The sequence below is a fragment of the Petaurus breviceps genome, unplaced genomic scaffold (genome assembly GCF_028583685.1).
Source record: "Petaurus breviceps papuanus isolate PSGF00001 unplaced genomic scaffold, PetGlider_PUasm1.0 126, whole genome shotgun sequence".
Classification (NCBI taxonomy): Eukaryota; Metazoa; Chordata; class Mammalia; order Diprotodontia; family Petauridae; genus Petaurus; species Petaurus breviceps.
In genome coordinates this window covers 84,696,356-84,717,885 of record NW_027185655.1, presented here as the reverse complement: position 1 = coordinate 84,717,885, position 21,530 = coordinate 84,696,356, and the positions used below count along the sequence as shown (strand labels likewise).

The following is a 21,530-nucleotide window of genomic DNA, read 5'->3' as shown; positions in this document are numbered from 1 at the left end:
CTGTCTAAAATAACCCTGTGCTTATATTTGATTTCATATCATTCATTGCCTAGGTTATCCTTTGGTTCATGTGTCACAGAACAAAGTTGCACTCTACATTATTAGCTATAAATACAATCATATAGTAAGGGGATAAAGGACCATTTTCATATCAAGTAGATGCAAAATAAATGTACTATGATTCCCATGTCCTAACTCCATTTTCTATTTTAACAAATTTTATTGATTTTTTTCTTTTTAAACCCATTCACATTTTTCAATTTAACATCTCCTACCTTTCTCAGTCATCCTTTACAACAAAAAAATAAAAAAGCAAAAGCATCCAAGACATCAATAAAAGGCTGACATTATTCTAAAGAGCTCCACACTATGATGATCTCCCACCTCTACAAAAAATGGAAAGAGATTCCTTCTCATCTTCATTCTTTGTGGGCACCCTTCATCACCATAATTTGAAAGTATTTCCTTTTAATTATTCAGCTGTACTTAATCTTTCCATTTTGTTATGGTAAGCACTGTGTATGCTCTTTTCCTGGTTCTTATTCCTTTTGAATCAGTTCATTTAAGCCTTCCTTGTGTTCAGTATATTCATCATCATATTCATTCTTTGTTATGTAGAATGATATTCCATTATTTTTTATGTATCAAAACTTGTTTAGATGACCATCTGTAGCAGCAAGCACCCCGGTGTCCTCAGGGTTTGCCGCCCATACAGGTTCTTGGATCTGCTTTGTTAAAGGAAAGCAACTCAAAATGGGTTAACAAGCTTACTTTAATCAGTCAGACATATATCGTTTACCTTGTTCAGGAGAAAAGGTCAGCACCCCGAACCTCAAAGCATACAGGCAGAATTATCAAGACAGAAACATCAAGTAGACAGATTTCCAAACTGTCCAACCATTACATCCATACCCAGTCAACATCTGGGTTTCCACATTCTGGGTTTTTCAAAGCCAGGGGACTCTCAACAACGGCTTCCCAGAATTCAGATCAAATCACAGAACACTTCTCAAAGTGAGTCCCAAAACAAAGCTACACATCAGGGCTTATATAGCCTTCTCCTGGCTCAGAGAATGTAACAACCTTATTGACTCACTGGCCAATCAAGAAGTATCTACTGAAAAACAAGCCTCCCACCCCAGGCTTCAGGTGCACATTAGCCTAGGGGCAGGGAAGATCTTTAAAATTTACATTCTTATTACACCATCCAGTGGGCATCTAGTCTTCCATTAGATCTATATTCAAAAAATAATGCATACCAAGTACAACTTAAAAGACTGAAGCCAGACTTAATCAGACAAATTCTTTTTAAGTTATATTATCATCTTATTTTCTTATCATATCTTTCATTGTTTATGATTACTTTTTCTCTATATTACCTAATGTAAGTTCTCTCTTCCAATGTGTCTCTAGTGGTCAAGGGTTTCTAGGAGTCTCTAAGACTTGCAGGTAATGGCCTGGATATAAGATTTGGCAGAGTTTTATGAATGAGGGGATACTTAATAACCACTATTCAATGTAATTTACTCTTAAAGGCTACACTAGGACTAGCTAAGCAACTCCTACACATAGAAGCTCTGTATGTGTGAGTGTAGGTGTGTATGGGTGTGTCAGCACTCACCTATGTGATACTATGATTTTTTTAATTTGTCTTTTTTTTCTTCTTGGGTTCTTTCATGACAAGCACATTTAACTAAGTTATGTTGCTGACTGCCATTATGGACAAAGTACATGTGGTATGATTTCTAATGAGAAACTATACCCACCTACTACATAGGAAGGGGGGAAAAAGTAATTGAATCACTCACATACAGAACTTCACAAATTTGTATTTTACTTTTATTTGTTTTAAGTCCAATTTAGGATCTCTCTGAGGGCCAAAGTAAAAAAAGAGAAAAAAAACAGTATGTCTTTCCCCCTGAATTTAGCCCATTTTTCTTCTCTGTGCACATAGCCAAATATTGCTACAATCTTGAAGGACAAGTGCAGGTATTGATTTCAGATTAGATAGGTATTAACATTGATACCTCCAGATTCCATTTCCTATAAACTAATTAGTTCTAAGTAATATATCCCTCTTGGGGTATGTAAAACACCACTTAGGCTCCCTCAAATCACCTGGGAAGCAGGTAGCAGACAGGATTAGTGTCATTATACTTCTTATTTAGTTTGAACCAAAACTGCTTCTGACCGTGGCATGAGAAATGGACTACAAAGCCAGATTGTCCTGTGGGAATGAAACTTCTGTGACCAAATTAAATTTAAAAAAAAATTTAATTTCCCTGATGGAAAACACATCTCTTTTGAGGTCTGTTGAAAGTGTAACTGAAACTCTTGTTTTCTGACCTATTGGAAATGGCAAAAGCAAGAAACCCTTACCATTTTGAACACCTTGATACTTGGATAAGCATAGGTATTTTCAAAGTTGTCGTACAATGCTCCCATTTTCTTATGATAAATAAAAAGTTATCTTTTTTTTAAGCTGAGAGGAACTATTATGATGATTTGAAGGTCTTACTTGGAGTTAGGAAAACCTAGTTTTAAGTGTTGCCTTTCGCACACTCTAACTCTGTTGCAAAAATAATAATAATAATAATTAGCATTTAAGTAGTGCTTTAAGGTTTCTAAAGTTCTTTGCCTATATTATCTCATTTGATTCTCAAAACAAATCTGAGAGAGTTGTGACTTGCCCAGGGTCGAACAGCTAATAAATATCTGAGGCCTTATTTGAATCAGATTTTCCTTACTCCAAGTCTAACTATTTACTGCCCCATTTTTCCTTAGTGCACTTGACCACTCCCTAAGATTGTGTTAGTTCTGGTTATTGATTTAGAGGAAGTTACCACACTAGGGATTTCTGATAAAATCATAACTCTGGACTTGACCTTCAGCCCCTCCCCAAAATGAATGACATATTTATAATTAAACAATAAGAACTATTTTTTTCTTCTGAGTTCATTTCCCATGTTTAGATCTACATGCTTTGACTTGTATCCCAAATTCTATTGTTAGAACCAACAGTAAGGTGTCTAGGGGTTCTACCTTTAATAATACTTTCATGGGGCCAAGGAAAGGGTTTAGACACAGGATTTCCTTGTTACAGAGACACCCCTCACCCCATGAGTAAAATCCTGCTATCAGTGAAGGTGGCTGTTATTCAGTTGTTATTCAATCATGTCTGATTTCATTATTTCACTCTGGATTTGCTTGGTAAAGATACTGGAGTGGTTTGCCATTTCCTTCTCCAGTTCATCTTATATGTAAGGAAAGGAGGTAAACAGGGTGAAGTGACTTGCCCAGAGTCACAGAGCTAACAAGTATCTGAGGCCAAATTTGAACCCATGAAGATGAGTCTTCCTGACTCCTGACCAAGAACTCTATCCACTGTCCCACCTAGCTGCCCCACCAATAAAAGTAGGCATCATCTATGAAACTTAAGTTTGTTTTTTTTTTTCCCAATGCTTAGCACAATGACTAGCTCATAACAATGCTTACTAAATGCCTTTTGACTGACTTACAGAGTGGCTAAGAGCCCTAGGAGTTGAAGTGACTTTTCCTGGTTCACATGGCTAATATATACTAGTTGGAGGGTTTAAACATAGGTTCATGACTCTGACAGCATGCTATCATGGTTATGTTATATTATTATTACTATTATATTATATTGTATTGTATTACAATTATAATTATATTAACTGGCTGTCTCCCAGTTTAAAAAATGTCATGCAAAGGAGGCAACTGGAGGCAATGTAACTCAGTGGATTTAAGATCTGGGTTGAAACCTTGCATCACAACCTGCAAAAATCAATTCCCTAAGTCATAACTAGAAAATTACTAATCCTTCCTGTGTATTAACAGATGCAAAGAAGACCTAGGGAATGGCAAACCTTGACATGAAGTGATGGTTCTGTGAATTACTCAGGTCCAGTCATGAGTGATGTACAATACATGATGTTTATTATAAATGCCTAGAGTCAGGGATGATGTTGGGCAAGAATAATGTGAGCTGTCTGCCAGGAGCTGTCCATGCTTACAGGGATACAAGATCAACCCATTAAGGCTACTACTGATTATGGCTTCCCTTGGGCAGAGTCAGGTAGGTGCCCCCATCCCACCAGCAAGTCAGCTTCAGTCACCAAGCTTACTGGTCTGCTCTGGCTAAGGCCAACCGACCAGTGGACAAACTCATGGATTTTTGATACAATTTTAAGAATGGTGTAATTATGTGTAAGGAGAGGGACTGGAGTTTTCTGGGAGTACATAAACAGTGTGAATTCAGACAGTGTGTTCGGGCCCTGATGCTTATCTATATGAAGTTTATGCCTAAAAGGTAAAACCAATGGGTATGACTGTAAAACTGATATGCTTCTTTATATTAAGAAAGGAGTTGTTTTGCTAAGGGTTGGGGAGGGGCAAGGAACATGCTTTGTAATTACATTCACACATAATATGGGGGCTTTGGAAATTTGATTAACAACTCTTTTTTTGAGAGACAAGATAATAGGCTTAACCAGAAGGAGGAAATTATGCTTCCTTCTCTATACCCCACCCCGACCCTGTCTCTGCTGAACACACCCACATGTTGGCAAAGCACATCAAGAGACAGTAATGTCACTGAATGGGATTGATGTCAAGGTAACTCCGGGTTTTCCGCTGTATTATAGCTGTGCACAATGTTATTATAACCTTACCCAAAGTTAGACAAATGTTACAAACTTAACTCATGAGAATAGCTTCCTATTTCTCATAGAGTAATTTGTCTGTTAAGTGTTGTTTAATAGCAATTGAGCCTCCTCGTCTATGTAAAGGCTCTTTTGATGATGTGCCTGTAAGAAGTGAGCTACTTTCAAAGTCCCCAATATCACATTTGTCTTGCTCTTTAGGGATGCTAGGGCAGAGCCCAGTTTGCTAAGTTGGCACATGTTATGCTTGATTATGTCTTTCTCTTCTGGTGGAATCTGGGGTTGAAGAAAGAAATGACAGACTAAATGCCCTAAGAGTCTGTGTCTAAACTGGACTTGGCCAATACTTTATGGTTATAGCTTTTTTTCTTTTGCAGCATCATGCCTGTTCCCTCTTCCCTTTGTACAGTGGCTCATTAATGCCCTTATTGCTTCTGTTTTAACTTGCCCTTTTGCCAAAATACCAGCTGTAAAGGACTCTTACCTGATTCTCTTAGGCAATCCTGGGAATCCTATGGGCAGCCAAACTAGAGTCACATTATCAGATTGCAAAGAATTGGGTTTTTGCCAAGGAATTAAAACATGAGAGTCCTCATTCCACATATAACTTTCATTCACATTTTTCCTCTGTCCATCAGGAGACATATCTCTAGCAATTTTAATTTTGGTCCCTGTTCTTTACTATTTAACTCCCCAAAAGGCATCAATGTTGCCTAATTATATATTAAATCTTAATAAGCTCTGCTGTTTAGCACCTTAGTGTGTAATAAATGTTAATGGTGGTAATGTTGGCAGGCCTGAATCTAGCAGGAGAGGAAGATGGAGTCAACTCCATCCTTGTGAACACTTGCTTTCCTGTGCTTATTTTAGTCAAATTTCCTTAAATCTTTAACTCCCGGTCAGTAATCCTTCTCACTACATAGGGGTTTTCTAGAGAGATTTGTGTAAAGCTATTTATCTGCAAAGTGCTTTCCCCTTCTCTTCGTGAACAGCTCTAATATTTTTTTTCTCTACCTCAATAAAACCAAAAATGAACTTTGAAATTCAGTCCTGTCTTGTGATGAGTCTCAGGATAAAAAGAGACCTAGGTAACTTAAAAAAAAAAAAAGACTTTAATAGACATATTGTTTTTATATAACCTTTCTCTTTTTACTCAATTTCTTTTTAATTCAATTCTAAATTCTTTCTCTTCTTGTCCCTTTCCCATCCCCTAGTCCTTGAAAAAGCATGAAAAACAAAACCTGTTATAAATATGTATAGTCATGAAAAGAAATTCCCAAATTAATGATGTTGTTTTTTTTAAAGCAATTAGGGTTAAGTAACTTGCCCAAGTTTACACAGCCAGTTTTTGTGTGTGTGTGTGAGTGTTAAGTATCTGAGGCCAGAACCAATCCCGGGTCCTCCTGACTCCAGGGCCAGTGCTCTTATTCACTGTGCCACCTAGCCACCCCCTTTAGTGATGTTTAAAAATGGAGAAAGAAAGAAAAAAGAAAATATGCTTGGATTTGTACTCTCAGTCTAACTGTTTTCTCTCTGGAGGTGGGTAGCATGTTTCATTGTTAATTCTTTGGAATAGTGGTTAGTCAATTTGTTGATCAACATTACTAAGTCTTTTAAAGTTCATTTTTTATATTGATGTGGTTCTATCAGTTGTTCTAGTTTTGCTCACTTTACTTGGCATCATTTCATACAAATCTTTCTGGGTTTCTCTGAAACCATCCCCTTCATTATTAGTTAAAGTAAAAAATTATTCCATCATAAGCATATACCATAATTTATTCCCCTATATAGTGCTACATTTTAATTTACTTATCCAGACCCATATCATTTGAACTACCAAAAATTACTTTATAGACCTAGGGGAATATTAGGAACAAAAGGTCAAAAATATCAAGGGAATAGATGAAAAAAATGGAAAGGTAGGGGGCCTAGAAATACCAGATTTCAAACTATATATATGTGTGTGTATATATATATATAATCAAGACAATTAGGGAAGAAATAAAGAGGCTGATCAGTGTAATACATTATGTATACTCTGTACTGAAGCAAATGAGAACAGTAACTTAGCATTTAATAAACTTCAAGATCCCAGATATTGGAGAAAGAAATCACTATTCAACAGAACCTGTTGGAAAACTGACAGCAGCTTGGCAGCAATTAGGTATAAACCAGCATTTCATATCATATGCCAAGCTCAAAATGAATATATAATTTAGATGTAAAGGTTTATATTATAAGCAAATTATTGGAATGTGAGAGAAACTACCTATGAGATCTTTAGATAGGGGAAAAGTTCATTACGAAACAAGAAATAGAGAGATTTTTAGAAGGGGAAATGAATAATTTAGGTTGCATGAAAAAAAAATGTTTGTACAAACAAAACCAATGAAGCTAAAATTAGAAGAAAAGCAGGGAAAGGGGGGGGGAAACCATCTTTGCTGCAAGTTTCTGTAATAAAGGTCTCATGTCTGAAATGTGTAAGGAACTGAGTCAAATTTATAAGACTAAGATACATTTCCCAAATACTAAATAACCAAGGGATAAGAATAGACAGTTTTGAGAGGAAGAAATCAGAGCTATCAATAGTAATATTTTAAATGCTCTAAATATCTTATAATTAGAGAAATTCATATTAAAAACAACTCTGAGGTGTCAACTCATACCTGTCAGATTGACTAAGATGACAAAAAAGGAAAGACAAATGCTGAAGGAAATGTGGGAAAACAGATGCACTAAGGCACTGTTGGGAGAGCTATAAACTTGTTCCAACCCTCTACAAAACAATTTCAAATTACTCTCATAAAGCTATCCAGCTGTGCATACTTTTTGACCCAGCCATATTGTTATTAGGTTTATACCACAGAGCTCAAGCAAAGAGGAAAAGGACCTATATATTCAAAAATATTTACAGAAGCTCTTTTTTTGGGTGGAATAGAACTGGAAACTGAAGGGATGCTTATGACTTTTACTTATGAATATATTCTTCTTCTTCCTCTACCCAGCAAGTCTTTTTATAGCAAAAATCAAAAAGGAAAGAAAAAATTCAATAAAACCACCCAACACATCATTTTTATAGTATCTGTAGAATTTCATATCCATTGTTATATTTCTCAGAGAAGAAGAAAGGGAGATATAGTTTCTCAGCTCTTGATCATTATATTTACAGAGAATTTAGGGTTTTTATTTTATTGGCTTTCATTTATAATTTATGGTAATTGTATACATTATTTTCATGTTTACACATGCTTTATTTTTGTATCAGTTCAGATAACTAAATTCTCTGAGTTCTTCATATTTGTCATTTTTTAATAGTGGAATTTGTTTAATCATTCCCACATTAATGGCCATCTACTTTGCCTCCAGTTCTTTGCTACAATTCTGAGATTTTTAAAAATCATCACCATATATAATTTAAATTTGTCTTTTGATCTAAACAGTTCAAACCTTCCCACTTATTTTATCAACCATTCTTGAGAGACAGTGAGGCATAATAGATAAGGAGCCATATTTGGATTTACAAAGTCCTACATCTGACCCACACTAGCTTAGTGACCATGACAGTTCTCTGCAACACTAAATTATAAAGAAGTTGTCTATCTGCATAGGTGGAGGAATTCCCATGCTGGAAATGCCACTAAACTGTTTAAAGTGATATTGCCACTGTATTTTTTGCTCAACCAGAACCAACTTTCTAGATAACATTTGCATGGTGTTCTTCTATGCCATGCTTTACTTTGTCACTGAAATTCTACTTGACATTAACATAACCTTTGCTACCCTGTCATTTTTCAATTCCAATGCTCTTGTCTTTACATTTATTTCTTTATTGATGTGTGTCTTTTATGATGCCCTTAGCATTTTGAAATAAAGTCTTATAGGAAGAACTGCATACATATTTTTACCTCTTAAAACTATTTATCTTGTATGCTTTTAAAGTATGAAAGAACAATATTCACTTACTCTGATACATTTTGTATTTATACAATAGTGGCTTCTTAAATTTGGTGTTTTTTGTTATGCACAAAAGATGTAAGGTTTTTGTTTTGTTTTTCTTGGTTTTTGTTTTGTTTTGGTTTTGCAGCTTGATACCAGAATGCTGGGTAAAAGTGAATGGAACCATCAACTATTTGGGAGTGTGGGTCTCAAGCAGAGAGGAAAATTCTGAAAGTAGCAAATTTGAAGCCATACCATATGAATATTATGCAGAAAGATTTGGGTGGCAAATGTCCTGATAATTCCATTTGTCCAATATACCAATGGCAAGAGTTGGTCATGCACCCTGTGGTTTGAAACTCATGTATCGTTTAGACATTTGAGTGTAACTATGATTCTTCAAATTAAGCCCTTCACATTGTGACTTAATTTAAGTACATCCTTTCTGCATCGATGTGTCTTTTTAAACTTCAGAAGAGCATGAAATTGAATTGTCCCCTTTATAAGAATATATATTAGATTTCATTTTTTACTAGAATTTCCTATTTAATTTACTGCTCATGGAACTGGATTAGTTGTGGATGGGTGTTATTTCATTTGAGTATAGGCATTAATTGCCTTAAGTTGCTATCATGGTCAAGAAAAAAAATAAGGGAGCTGAGGGAAGGAGGGGTCACAATCCATCATGGCAAAAATTGGTACAGCTTTGGAAGTATGCAGTTTTCATACATCTAAGTTTATGGACCCTAAAGACAAACCTACATTAAGTTAATGCTAATTTTACATGACCTATAAGTAAAAGAAATTCAAAACATTGAGCAATGGAAACTTATTCACTAATGGTTGGATTTTTCATTGATGCTAATTGTGTACCAGTTTATTCAATAGCCATGTTTCTTTGGTTTTGAATTGAACAAGAGAGGGAATGACATGTATCACATCTAAAGAATGCTCATCCAGTCATCCCCTTTCTATCATGATCCACACATCTCTGTAAAGTTAAGGTGACCTGACTGTTTGCAAGGAACATTTTCTGTAAGTACAGTCTTGACACTAGTGTTTTGAGATCTGACTTCCTGAGCAGGAAATGTCTTATAAAACAGCAAACTTTTCCAATAGGCCAGTTGACCATGAAGATTTTTTTAAGACTGGATATGTGTATTCATATTATTTTTCTATAGTGCTTTCTTCTCCAACACTTCCTGGCAAAAGATGTGAATTGTTTTCTTTAATAGTTTTCATAAAATTATTCTTTTAAGGCCCTACCTGCCTACACTCTCTTTGTCTTTCTCACTTGCACAAGCTTTTAGGTCCATAACAGATGAACCCTTGAGGAAATACATATTACCAATTCACTGTTCATGAGAGCAAACTCTACATCAGAAAGGCATTTCTATTAAACCCTGAAGACTCCATTCACTCAGCAGATTCTGTTTGTGAGAAATGGAAAGAAATGCCCATGAAATCTGACTTAGATTTAGCCCAGAGGTGATTATTTTGTTGAAGAGTTTGAGCAAAATGAGTTCAGTCATTTTTTTGAGTCACAAAAGCCAGGGGAAAATATATTGTTGCCATTATGCTAGAGGCATTTATTTATTTATCTATCAAAATAGGAAAAAAAAGAAAGTACTTGGAAACTTAGAATATAATTCATTGGTGTTTTCCTCTAAAATAAATGTCGTGTGTGTGTGTGTGTGTGTGTGTGTGTGTGTGTGTGTGAGAGAGAGAGACAGAGAGAGAGACAGAGAGAGAGAGAGAGAGAGACAGAGAGAGAGAGAGAGACAGAGAGAGAGGATCAATTTATCTTACTTGCTAAGTTATTTTTTAAAATATTTGGCTTTCAGTGTTGTACATTTTGCTCATTTGCCCTTGGTCCATACTGGGCCCTGACATCAACCTGCTTCCATATAGGCTAGGGAGGATTAGAAAGTAATCACAGTTTTTGCATTTTTGGAGCCTTAGGGATTTGTTCTAAGAATTTGGCATAACAAAGATAGATGGAACTCCCCATGGTTTTTTCCCAACATTCATTACCACCTTTCATTCCAGCCATTCCTTTATATGTACAGTATCCACAATGGAGAATAACAATCACATTCCTTCCTAAAATTGATAAAATATAGATTAACTGAAATTAGGAAAATCGGTGTAGGAGGGGAGTGCAGAATAAAAACAGACATATTTTAAGTAGCAACTTTTGTTTTTGTTATTATTTGATTTAAGTAATATTAGTTGATCACTATATATGTGTGTGTATGTGTGCATATATACATATATATGTATTATTTATTTATTTATCTGTATACATGTTTTCCCCAGTAGAATTTTCCCCAATAGAACATAAGCATTTTGAGTACAGGAATTATTTTCTTTCTTATCTTTGAATCTCTAGATCTTAGTTTGATGCCCAGCACATAGTAGGTACTTAATAAATGTAGGTAGAATTGAATCAAATAGGTGTAAGTCCTTATGATAGGTTCTGCAGTGAATAAAAAATGAGCTCCATCCTTAAAGAAGATTAAGTGAACAAAGGCTAGCACAGTGATTGTCATTTGCATAATTCTTGCTTCTGGTATATCTCAATTTTCAAATTTCATGGGGTATGATTTAGAATTTCATTTTATGCCTTATGAAAGAGATATCCTATACATTTTCCTCTAGTTTTAAAATACTGTCGGTTTGCAGGTCTGAGAATGTATTGCATTCCTGTTTATTAAATCAGACAGCTGCTTCAAGTAGCATATTAAAAAGTAAGCTTAGTTAAATCTCATTTTCCTGTGATCATTGTGTAAGATGCTCATTACTGCCTCTCAACGCTGCATATTAGCTTGGTTCAGTGGTTAGATAATAATTAACATTAATGTTTGAAGACCATTTTCCTACCCTGATAAATTACAAATGATACTGACAATTTTATATTCCTTAGGGTTAATTACAAATGTTCATTATTTATCTACCCTCCTGACTATTGTAAATGACTATATCCAAGACCATGACAAGAAGAACCATGAGACCTTTGAGAAGGAAGCTCCTCCATAGAGACTTAGTGATCTAAATTAGAGAGACTCTTCAAATCTTTCTGATCAGCCACACTATCTCTCCCTTACCTCACTTGTAGTGTAAAATAGTTCCATTAGCAAGAAATAATTCTTCTTTAACATGACCTAAAGTCAGGGTGTTGTATGAGAATGACAAGAGACTTGAGGAACTCAATAACTGTGATGGAAAGCCTGAGGACAAGAAAGTCTGCTACCCAAAGGAATTCAAAGAGTGAAGTGACAATCTCAACTTCTTCTCCCTTCTCTGTCTATACTGCTCTTACCCTCCTCTAACAATGCTATATTAAAATTTTCCAAGGAAAGTCATCTCAGGAGTGAGGGGAAACATTTAGGAATAAAATTCTGAAGACACAAAAATAAGCCCAATGAAGAAAGTAGACAAGTTTGTTTTCTGAAAAAGAACAATATGGAAGAAGAGGGAGTTCACAACTTAGATTTTTAAATGACATGGGCAGAAGATGGAAGCTAAGACAAGTAATGAATGATGGATAGGAAAGCATGATCTAGTAGTCTTTAAGAATTATGTCAGGGGCAGCTAGGTGGCATTGTGAATAGAGCACCAGCCCTGGAGTCAGGAGGACCTGAGTTCAAATCCGGCCTCAGACACTTGACACAAAAACTAGCCTTGTGATCTTGGGCAAGTCACTTAACCCCAGTTGCCCTCCAAAAAAGCAAAAAAAAAAAAAAAGTTAAAAAAAATTATATCAGCGTTAAGCCAAGCACAAGTAGCTTTCCAGAGGATTGCTATTGTGAACAGCTTCAAGGTTCTGATTACAACAGTATAGTGAACTCTCTATTCAGTAACAAATTAAGGCAAAATATTCACAAAAATTAAAGTACAGCATTCACAATATCATAACTTAACAACTTATCACTAAAATGGCCACATAGTTTCCACCAAAGTATTCACATAGTTTTAAGCAAAAGATAACATTCATTTAGTAACACAGTCATTTAGTAAGTCCATACTTCAATAATCCTTAAGGAGGCAAGCCTCCCTAATTGACACAAAGGACAAAGGTAAAAGTCCTCCACCCCTAGGTCACATTGTCTTAATCTCTTCAATCAAAAAGTCCTCTTTCTTCTTAATTGGAGAAGTCCTTAACTTAATCATCTTAATATAAAGATCAGAGTTCTCCACCCCTAGTAAATCATGATCTTCTCAGTTTGCATTAAATAACCAAGGAGAGGTCTTTTCATCTTGACCTGAGGCTGGCTCTCTGCTTCCATGGTTCCCTTTCCATTGTCCCAGCTCCTGTCAGCTCCTTATTGTACAGCTCCTTCTCAAGTCTCAGTTCCATACTGAAGCTCACAGTATCTAGTCCACCTCAAGTCCTTCACAGTTTCTGTTCCTAGGAAGAAAAAGCTTAACAAAACCACAATAACATTCATTCACATTGCCAGTGTCTTCATCAATTCACTTTCTGACTGAGAATTCAACATAGACCCAACAACAAGGTCTGAGGAATCAACCTAAATCATCAGTATAGTCTCAGGACCTCTGAAATCATCAGCAAGACCATTCTCCAGGATTTCTGTAAACATTTAATAAGAAAATCCTCTTTCAGGGCTTCTGAACCACCAGCAAGTTCCCAGAGCTTCTGCAACAACCGTACCATCCTCTGTCAGCAGACAAATCTGACAAAGTAACATCAAAACAGACAAATTACCAACACCACAGCCATGCCTCCTCCCAGTTCTCCTCTTTTGTCATTTCTCAGTTCTTCTCAGTTCTCAGTTCAGTCCTCAGTTCTCTTCTCTCTCTCCAGCAGTAGCTACTCTGCCTTCACAATGCTCACTCCCAGAAGTTCTGTCCTCTCTCAGCTTGGGCTTTTCCTTAAATACGGTATTAGCTCCTCCCTGTTCTGCCCCTGTTACATCAACAAGTCCATCCCACTGTGGGATTCACAAGTTCTGGGTCTTAATACTTGAAACAATTATGAACTTGAAACTAAGTGCTAAGTATCTGTTAGCTTGCCAATACAGGAGGCAGGGAAGATCTTCAAATTCCCATTACCATTACAATCAGAAAAGCTAAAACTCAAAATGAATTGCAACTGAGAAAAATGAAGGATGGTAAAAGAGTATTTTCTTATGTTCTTTGGGGAAAAAATGAGCAAAGAAAATGAAATAGGACCATTGTCCAAGGTAAATTGGATAACAGTAAAGACTGATGAAGAGATGGTAGAGTAATTCATTCTTATTATGATTCTGTTTATTTTCTGCCATGAATAATTGTCTTTGAATGATAGAAAAGCTTACAACCAAAATGGCTAATTTGAAGTTGAAACCTAAGATCTAGCTAACTTTGTTTAGCTCATTGCTATACCGAGACAAATTCTATTAGCCTAAACTGTAGTAGTAGCTTAATTGTCTAAACCTGTAGTTACAGAGCCTAAAACAATTACAGATGTAATAACTGAGCCATTCACTGTCAGTGTATTCTAAAGGATTGTAGAGAACAAAGGGATCCTATAGGATAAGAAAAAGACAAATCTTCTGATTTTTAAAGGATTGAAGAAAATATAAGTTTGTAAAATATAGGGTAATGAATTTGATTTTGATTTCTGATGTCATTCTATTAAAAGAATTGTTAATGGAAGTATAGAAAAGCAAATGATGACCAAAAAGTATGACTTCATCAAAAAAAACCTATGACAGAACAACCCAATTTTCTTTTTTTTTTTTGATAGAATTACTAGAGTTCTACATGAAGACATTGCTGTCAGTATAAATGAACTAGTTTGGAGCAAAGCACGTGACAGATACTTCAATGTACTTTTCTTGTAGATAAAATGGGAAGATATAGACTAGATGGTGGCACATTTAGATAAAAAGAGTCAGAACTGGTGAATGGTCAAGGCCAAAGAATAGCCATTAATTTGTTAGTCTTGGCTACAGGAAGGTCTCTCAAGGCAAGTAAGCTTCTTTCATACAGTGGCAATAATGTACCAAGGACCTAAGCTTGGTCCTTTCTCTTAATATTTTATCAATAGCTTAAGAAGAAGAATAGATGAGATAATTATGTATTCAAATAGTCCAGAGCTAGGAAAGAGAGAGAGAAAATATTGGATGATAGGATTCATATATACATTGACAAGTTAGAATGTTGGGCTATATTAAAAGAAACTTAAATGTAAAATTTACACTTGGCTTCTACCCCATCTCCCAAGCACACATACAAAACATATAAACACACATACACACACACATTTTACCAGTCTAAGAACAAGTCAGTCAATAAGTATTCAACTTCTATGTTTAAAGAACTATAGTCTGCAAGTATAAAGATAAAGATGAAATAGACCTAGACCACAAGAAAATTATGATCTGAGGGAGGAAGACAAAATACAAATGTAATATCATAGATATAAAATTGGAAAGGGACCACAGAGGCCATCTAGTTCAACCCTCATATTTTAGAAGTGAAGCCAAGAGATCTTAAATGGCTTTACAACTTCACACAAATAAGTGCCAGAGGTAGAATTTGAACCAAGAACCTGTGGTTTTACAACATAAGAGTAAGGGATATTTCCCTCTGTGATGTTGTCTTCCTAAAATGGGGGAAGCAGAGCTAGTTGGTAGGTTTTGTGGAAGGACAGAAAACATCAGAAAACCTGCTCAATATGAATCAACAATATAACATGATGACCAACAGAGCTGACAGTCTGCATTGAGGGAATTTAGTTTAAGGCAGTGGTGTCAAATTCAAAGTAAAGCAGATCTTTGTAGGTCTCATATTGGCTTAGAAAGCCCAAAATGAATATTATCTATGCTATATTGTATTTTTATTTATTTGTTAAACATTTCCCAATTATGTTTTAATGTGGCTTTGGCTATAATGGGGAGTTTTGCTGGTCCCTTGTATTGGCCTCAACTTTGATACCTCAAGTAAAGGATGAAGAAGGTGATAGTCCCATTGTCCTCACAATATCTGAAGTGTTCACATTATATCTAGAGTACTGTGCTCATTTCTGGATGCTACTTTTTGCAGAAAGACATTGATTAACAGGAGTGTCAAAAAGAGGATGATCAATAAAACGGCATATACAAAAGATCACTGTCTATGCTTCCTAGGGTAAATAAGAGATTCTCATAATGTTGATTATACATTTGTCCTCAGTCTTGCTCAGGGAAGAAATGAAAATTATCACCTCTACATTCCCAGGAGAAGATTGATCATCTCACAAATTAGTATCTATAACAAAAAACTCTTCTTATTGGTGATCTCACATAGACGTTAGAGACAGAATATAGTGGATGATAAGGTCATCTGAGGTAATCTTTACTGATTCTGAAAATGCTGTCTTTCATTCAATTTGACAAACATGTACTTAGTACCTACTATATGCAAGGCACTATAGGTACAGAGAGAAATATGACACAGATTCTTCTTTAGAGATGTTTACAATCTAGCCTAATTATTAGGACTATTATCTTGTCCATTTTGCAGAACACAAATCATGATAAAAATCTTTCTTTAATATAAGACTCCCAAATCTCAAAAGGAGAAAGGAATCAGCCAGTTAAAAGAATATTTATTGACACTCAATTGGACAATTTGGATCACATTATGTCTCATTTCACTCCTTGGTTTTTAATAAAGATATTTACTTTCCTTTACTCTGAGCATACTTCAGGAAACATAATTAAAAATGATGAGTATAAATTCTGCTCTGAGAATGCTGAAATATTAACTTTCTACAGTATAAATGAGTTGGTTGTACTGATTTTACATTACTTAGATAAGAATTTTGCATGAAACCATAAGCAACATCATTGTGGGAAGGTGTGCTTATGAATTGGATGCTGAAAAGACTTTTTCTTATAACTAGTTGTTCAGATTTCCTTCACTTCCTTCATGCCCCCCACCACTGCCATGACTGTCACCCATATTTGTCTGTCTGCCCTTATAAGGAACCCATCCATAAAATTCCTTTGAGTATCTCAGGCTTGTTTTTCATGAAAGATTTTTATCACTTCCTTTATTTACTTTGTTCAGATCCATTTAACTAGACAGTTTTGTCATTTAGAGTAATAACTCATCAATCTGTTAGCTCAACCTTTCTTTATGTTACCTTTCATAATGCTATGAAATGGGCTATTTTGAATCCCTCAAATGTTATAAACCTCCAGATTGCTAATTGCTTTGGATGCTGTGAAAAATAATTACTGTGCATTATTTTTGATATTTAATTGGCAATGTAATGCAGTTAACTAAAGACCTGCAGTATACTATTTCAAATTACTGTATGTGCTGAAATAGAAAAGTCAGCTGTAAAACTTAATAAGCAAGAGAATGTTTCTTATATTGCTCTAGCAATCACTGTAGGTGGCTGGGTTTTAGATTTTTTTTTGAGAATATGGGAAAATCCAAACAGTGAGAACTTACATAAAGCTGAAAGCTATGTGTTTCATGCAGCTGACGTCCATTATTCTTTTGTGGATAATGAACATTGTATGCCAATTTGGCTTCATGATGCCCTGAAAATCCTGCTTTTATCTGACAGGTCTTTATCAAGGTTCATAATGATTCCATTGCTGGAAGTATTAATCTTTATTATTTCCCTGTATTCAGTTTGCTCTGCATCTGTAGGACATATAACAGAAATGTTGTTCCAGATTGGAGACATCATGGAAGTATATATGCATTTCCAGCAACTCTATCCTTACCTCTTAAAAACAATACCACTTCCTGTTATATACTAATCTCTGAAAAATTACTCTTAAACGCTTAGTGTAAGGATTTTCTCTAAACCAGAATATCACCAGGGACAGTTTAAAATAAAATTGTTTTAACTAGGCAGTTCTTCTCTCCTGTTTTTCTGTGTTTGATATTAGTCCCAGACTTTGCTTGAATTATATAATACATGATTTGTTTCCAATATATGCATTTGAAAACATGCCACCAAAATAAGTTAACCTGATTGAGGGAATATAAATTATTTTCAGAATTTCAGAAATTGAAAAGGGATAAGTGGAAGGAGAAAATGTTGGGCTGGTGTGAAGCAATAGCCCGTAACCCTCACAGAACCCCAAACAGCACAAGGACACCTGAGATCTCAGGGGATCTGGCTGATGCATCACAAAACTCAACATTGGTGAGTGAAAAGTTTTGTTTTCTGAAGTGGCATTTATTGTAGATAAAGAAAATGGCTAATTTTCATGTAAATTATTTTAGTTCACTGTTAACATTTTGGCTTTCTCTTTTATAGTTCACATTTACATAACATTGTTGGACATAGATTATAGGAATTTAAGTATTAACAATTAGACAGGTACCGCTGCTATTTTCACAACTTGCAAAACTTTCTCCCCTCCTTTAATTTAGCAGCTACTAAGAAATCCTAAAATGGGGAAAATAGTTCCCTTGAATAATAGTCTTAATTAATGCAATCTATAAAAAGATTTTCATCAAACATTCCAAAGGCTATGAAAAAGTCAATTATATATTTTGTTTTTCCTCTTTGAATATTTTACTAAAATATTGAATGGCTACAAAATAATTTTTTAATGATCTCATCTTTTTAATGGAATTTGATCCAAGAAGAATTATTATTATTCATCAAATCATCATGCTATTTCATAAAAAAACAAAGGACCCAATGAAATTAAAGAGTTCCATGGGTGTGGGGATGGGCGTGTGTGTGTAGGGGCGGGGGAGGAGGGGGGAATCAAAGTCAAAAGACTTTGGTTTGAATCTGGAGTTTGCTACTTTTTACCTTAAAGTCAACGTAGTATAGAGGAAGGGCAAAGATCTTCTCTTCTTTCCTGTCTCCCACTATTGAACCTAATGATGTCAGTGGTCACTTCTAGCTCTCCATCCCATGCCCCCTTATCCTATAATTTTGGTATCTTTTACTTTTCTCCCTCCAGTCAGCATTTTCAGTGATTAGGAAAGATTACTCCTTTAATGAAAGAAGTGTTTAAATGTGCTCTCTATGGCCTTTGCCTGACATATTTCTCAGCAATCCTGGAGAGTAGACAAAAATTAGCCTTGGCAAGAGGAAAGAGGAAATGCCCCAAACCAGCATTAAATTTCAAATGGACCTTCAAGGTGGAATCTAAACATTGTCTCTTTTTAAGTAAAAGTATTTATTTTCCTTTGGCACTTCTTGTTTTGTTTCTCTGTTGAAGTGATCAAGGTTTTATTGGTTTTATGTGAGCTAGGATCTCTTGCATTTTCTGGCTTCATTTTTCCACTTTCAGGAGTATTTAACATTTTCCAGTGTTACATATTGTAATAATAATTGAATTTAAAGATCCCCCTGTATTGGCTTGGTTTTTGGTTTGATTGTGTTAAAACCCAGAGCTTGTGAATCCCATTTGTGGGATGGACTTGGTGACGTGAAAAGAGAGGACTGAACTGGGAAGAGCTGATGACGTAAATTTAGAGAAACACAAGAAAAGAGAGAGGCAGAAGAACTTTTTGGAAGCAGCACCTTTCAAGGCAGAGAGAGACTGAGAGGATTGCTGAGGGCCACTTTGAATTGCCCAGGACTTTTGAGAGCTGCCATCCAGAGCTACCAAGGACTGAGGAGACATGGCTGTTATGCTGGTACTTTGTTTGTTTTGATGTTGTGATTGAACAAATGAATGTACTTTACTTTTTTGCCAGATTTGTCCACTGGTGAAAGACAGTCCTGTTGTTGCAGAGGTTCTGGAACCTTGCTGTTGGTTCAGAGCTACAGAGACTGTTCTGCAGACAGAGTGAATTCTGTCCACTGGTGAAGGACAGTGCTGTTGTTGCAGAGGTTTGTAACCTTGCTGTTGGTTCAGAAGCCCTGAAGAAGGATTTTCTTGTTATATGTTTACAGAAATCCTGGAAGAGGGTTTTGCTGATGTTTTCAGGGATCCTAGGACTGTTCTGCGGACAGAGAATGAATTAATGAAGACACTGACAATGTATCTTGTGGCCTTGCTAAGCTTTGTCTCCCCAGGAACAAAGATTGCTGAAAACTTGTTAGGATGAAGAAAAGACCTCCATTTGGGTATTAAATGCTGTGCTTAAGCTTGTTGTAACTCTGGGGTAGATTCAATTGTGATCCAAGGGTGGGAAACTTTTGACCTTTATGTCCTCTGTGATTGAACAAATGAATGTACTTTACTTATGATTGGAAACTAATCTCCATTTGAGAACAGGGGCTTTATGATGGACTAAATGAATGTACAGCCTAGGGGTGTAGTAATACTTAGAAGAAGGACTTTGTGATTGATTAAATGAATGTAATGTCCAGGGGTGGAGTAGTACTTGATAAAATCACACTTGGTAAATGCTGTATTTTGAATTATGCTATATGTTGATACTCTCTGTTCCTAATTTGTCACTGAATAAACTGGAGAGCACCTATGCTGGTATTTTGAACCAAAGGGAAATTGCCTTTGCTTCGAATTACACACATGAAGTAGTTATACTCAATAGAGTAGTACTAAAGAGCTGTCAAGAACCAGTGTTAGAACCAGGAACCACAAGAGGAGAAGAGCCTTTTGATTACTGAAACTTGGAAATGACACAAAAATCAAGCATGATTATTGCTTAAACTTTACTATATCTGTCATAGATGGTATGGACATGGAAAGGTGTTTGAGAAAATGAAGAATGACAAGACATTAGATATTTGTAACTCTTTTGGGAAATTCTAAAGTGTTATTTTGTGTGTTCTTTCATATTACTCTCATATGAACTTAACTATTCTATTAAAAAATTCAGGGCTTAGAATTGCTACCTAATTTCTTACCGAATAGGCAAATGTCTGGATGGCTTTTACATAAGGCCTCCATGGTCCAGTAACATGCTAAGACTCCGAAGTTAATAAAAATTTTCTTCCAAGAGACTTCACTAGATTCCTTGCTTATGACATGGAATTTCTGGTTTCTATAATATATTTCAAATCCAAAATATATGTCAAATTAATTTGGGAAACACTGCTCTATACTATATCTCATCAAATAAAGTATGTGTGTGTGTATATATGTATGTATATATATACATATGTGTGTGTGTGTGTGTGTGTGTGTATATATATATAGTCCCTACTTTCATTGATGAGAAAATGGAATTGTGAGAAATTGCAATTTTTCTAAAGTCACCCAGCTAGTAGTGGAAAGGAAGGACCAGAAGTTATATATGCTGCCTCTTTTAAGTTACATTATTTACAATATAAAATATTATACCATCTTTTAACTCTATCAGATTAAACATTGTAACAAATTCCTCTTAGAAATCATTTTCACATAAGGTGAAAGCTAATTTTTATATAAAGTAGGAGATAGGATGTACCGCTAAGTCACTGAAGCCTGTGATCCATTCAACAGCTGAATTAAGTCCAGCCATTATACTCTTTATTAAAAAAACAAAAAACTTCATTGAGTCATCCTGGCATGTTTGTTTGTGGGTACCTACTTATCCCTATTCTTTAAACCTATCTAACATCTGCCTCATGCCTGTTTTGACTTTTCTGTGAGGCAGGTAAGACTCACTATGTTGTTCTAAACCAGTGTTCCCCCAAACTGTGTTGGTGGTGGTGGTCTGTATGATGTTAATGATGTTTCTATGAGAAAATGTACATTCCAGCAATATTTTGCCCTCTAAAAATTAAATATGAATTAATAACTTTTTGTCACTTCAAAGGATTTGTAAGTTCATTACTGAAGACAATTACTCCACTGATGCAAACTAGAACTCCTCTAGTCTTCATCAGTAGTTACGGCAAAAAAAAAAAAAAGTTAGAAAGAAAACCATCATTTTCTGGTAAGCAGCCTATATATATAGATAGATAGATATAGATATATATAGATAGATAGACATAGATAGATAGATAGATAGATAGATAGATAGATAGATAGATAGATA

At 35.4% G+C, this 21,530-nt stretch overlaps 1 protein-coding gene across 6 annotated transcripts in view; it reads left to right on the top strand.

Annotated features, from left to right (window-relative positions):
• Window positions 1-21,530, top strand: part of MARCHF1 (membrane associated ring-CH-type finger 1) — a 1,238,958-nt gene that overhangs the window by 742,449 nt on the left and 474,979 nt on the right. For all 6 annotated transcript variants that reach the window (XM_069097636.1, XM_069097675.1, XM_069097649.1 and 3 more), the window contains one exon: window positions 17,630-17,778. In XM_069097636.1, the coding sequence (XP_068953737.1) occupies window positions 17,668-17,778 (111 nt within the window). In that variant the 5' untranslated portion in view covers window positions 17,630-17,667. The remainder of the gene's footprint in view (window positions 1-17,629; window positions 17,779-21,530) is intronic.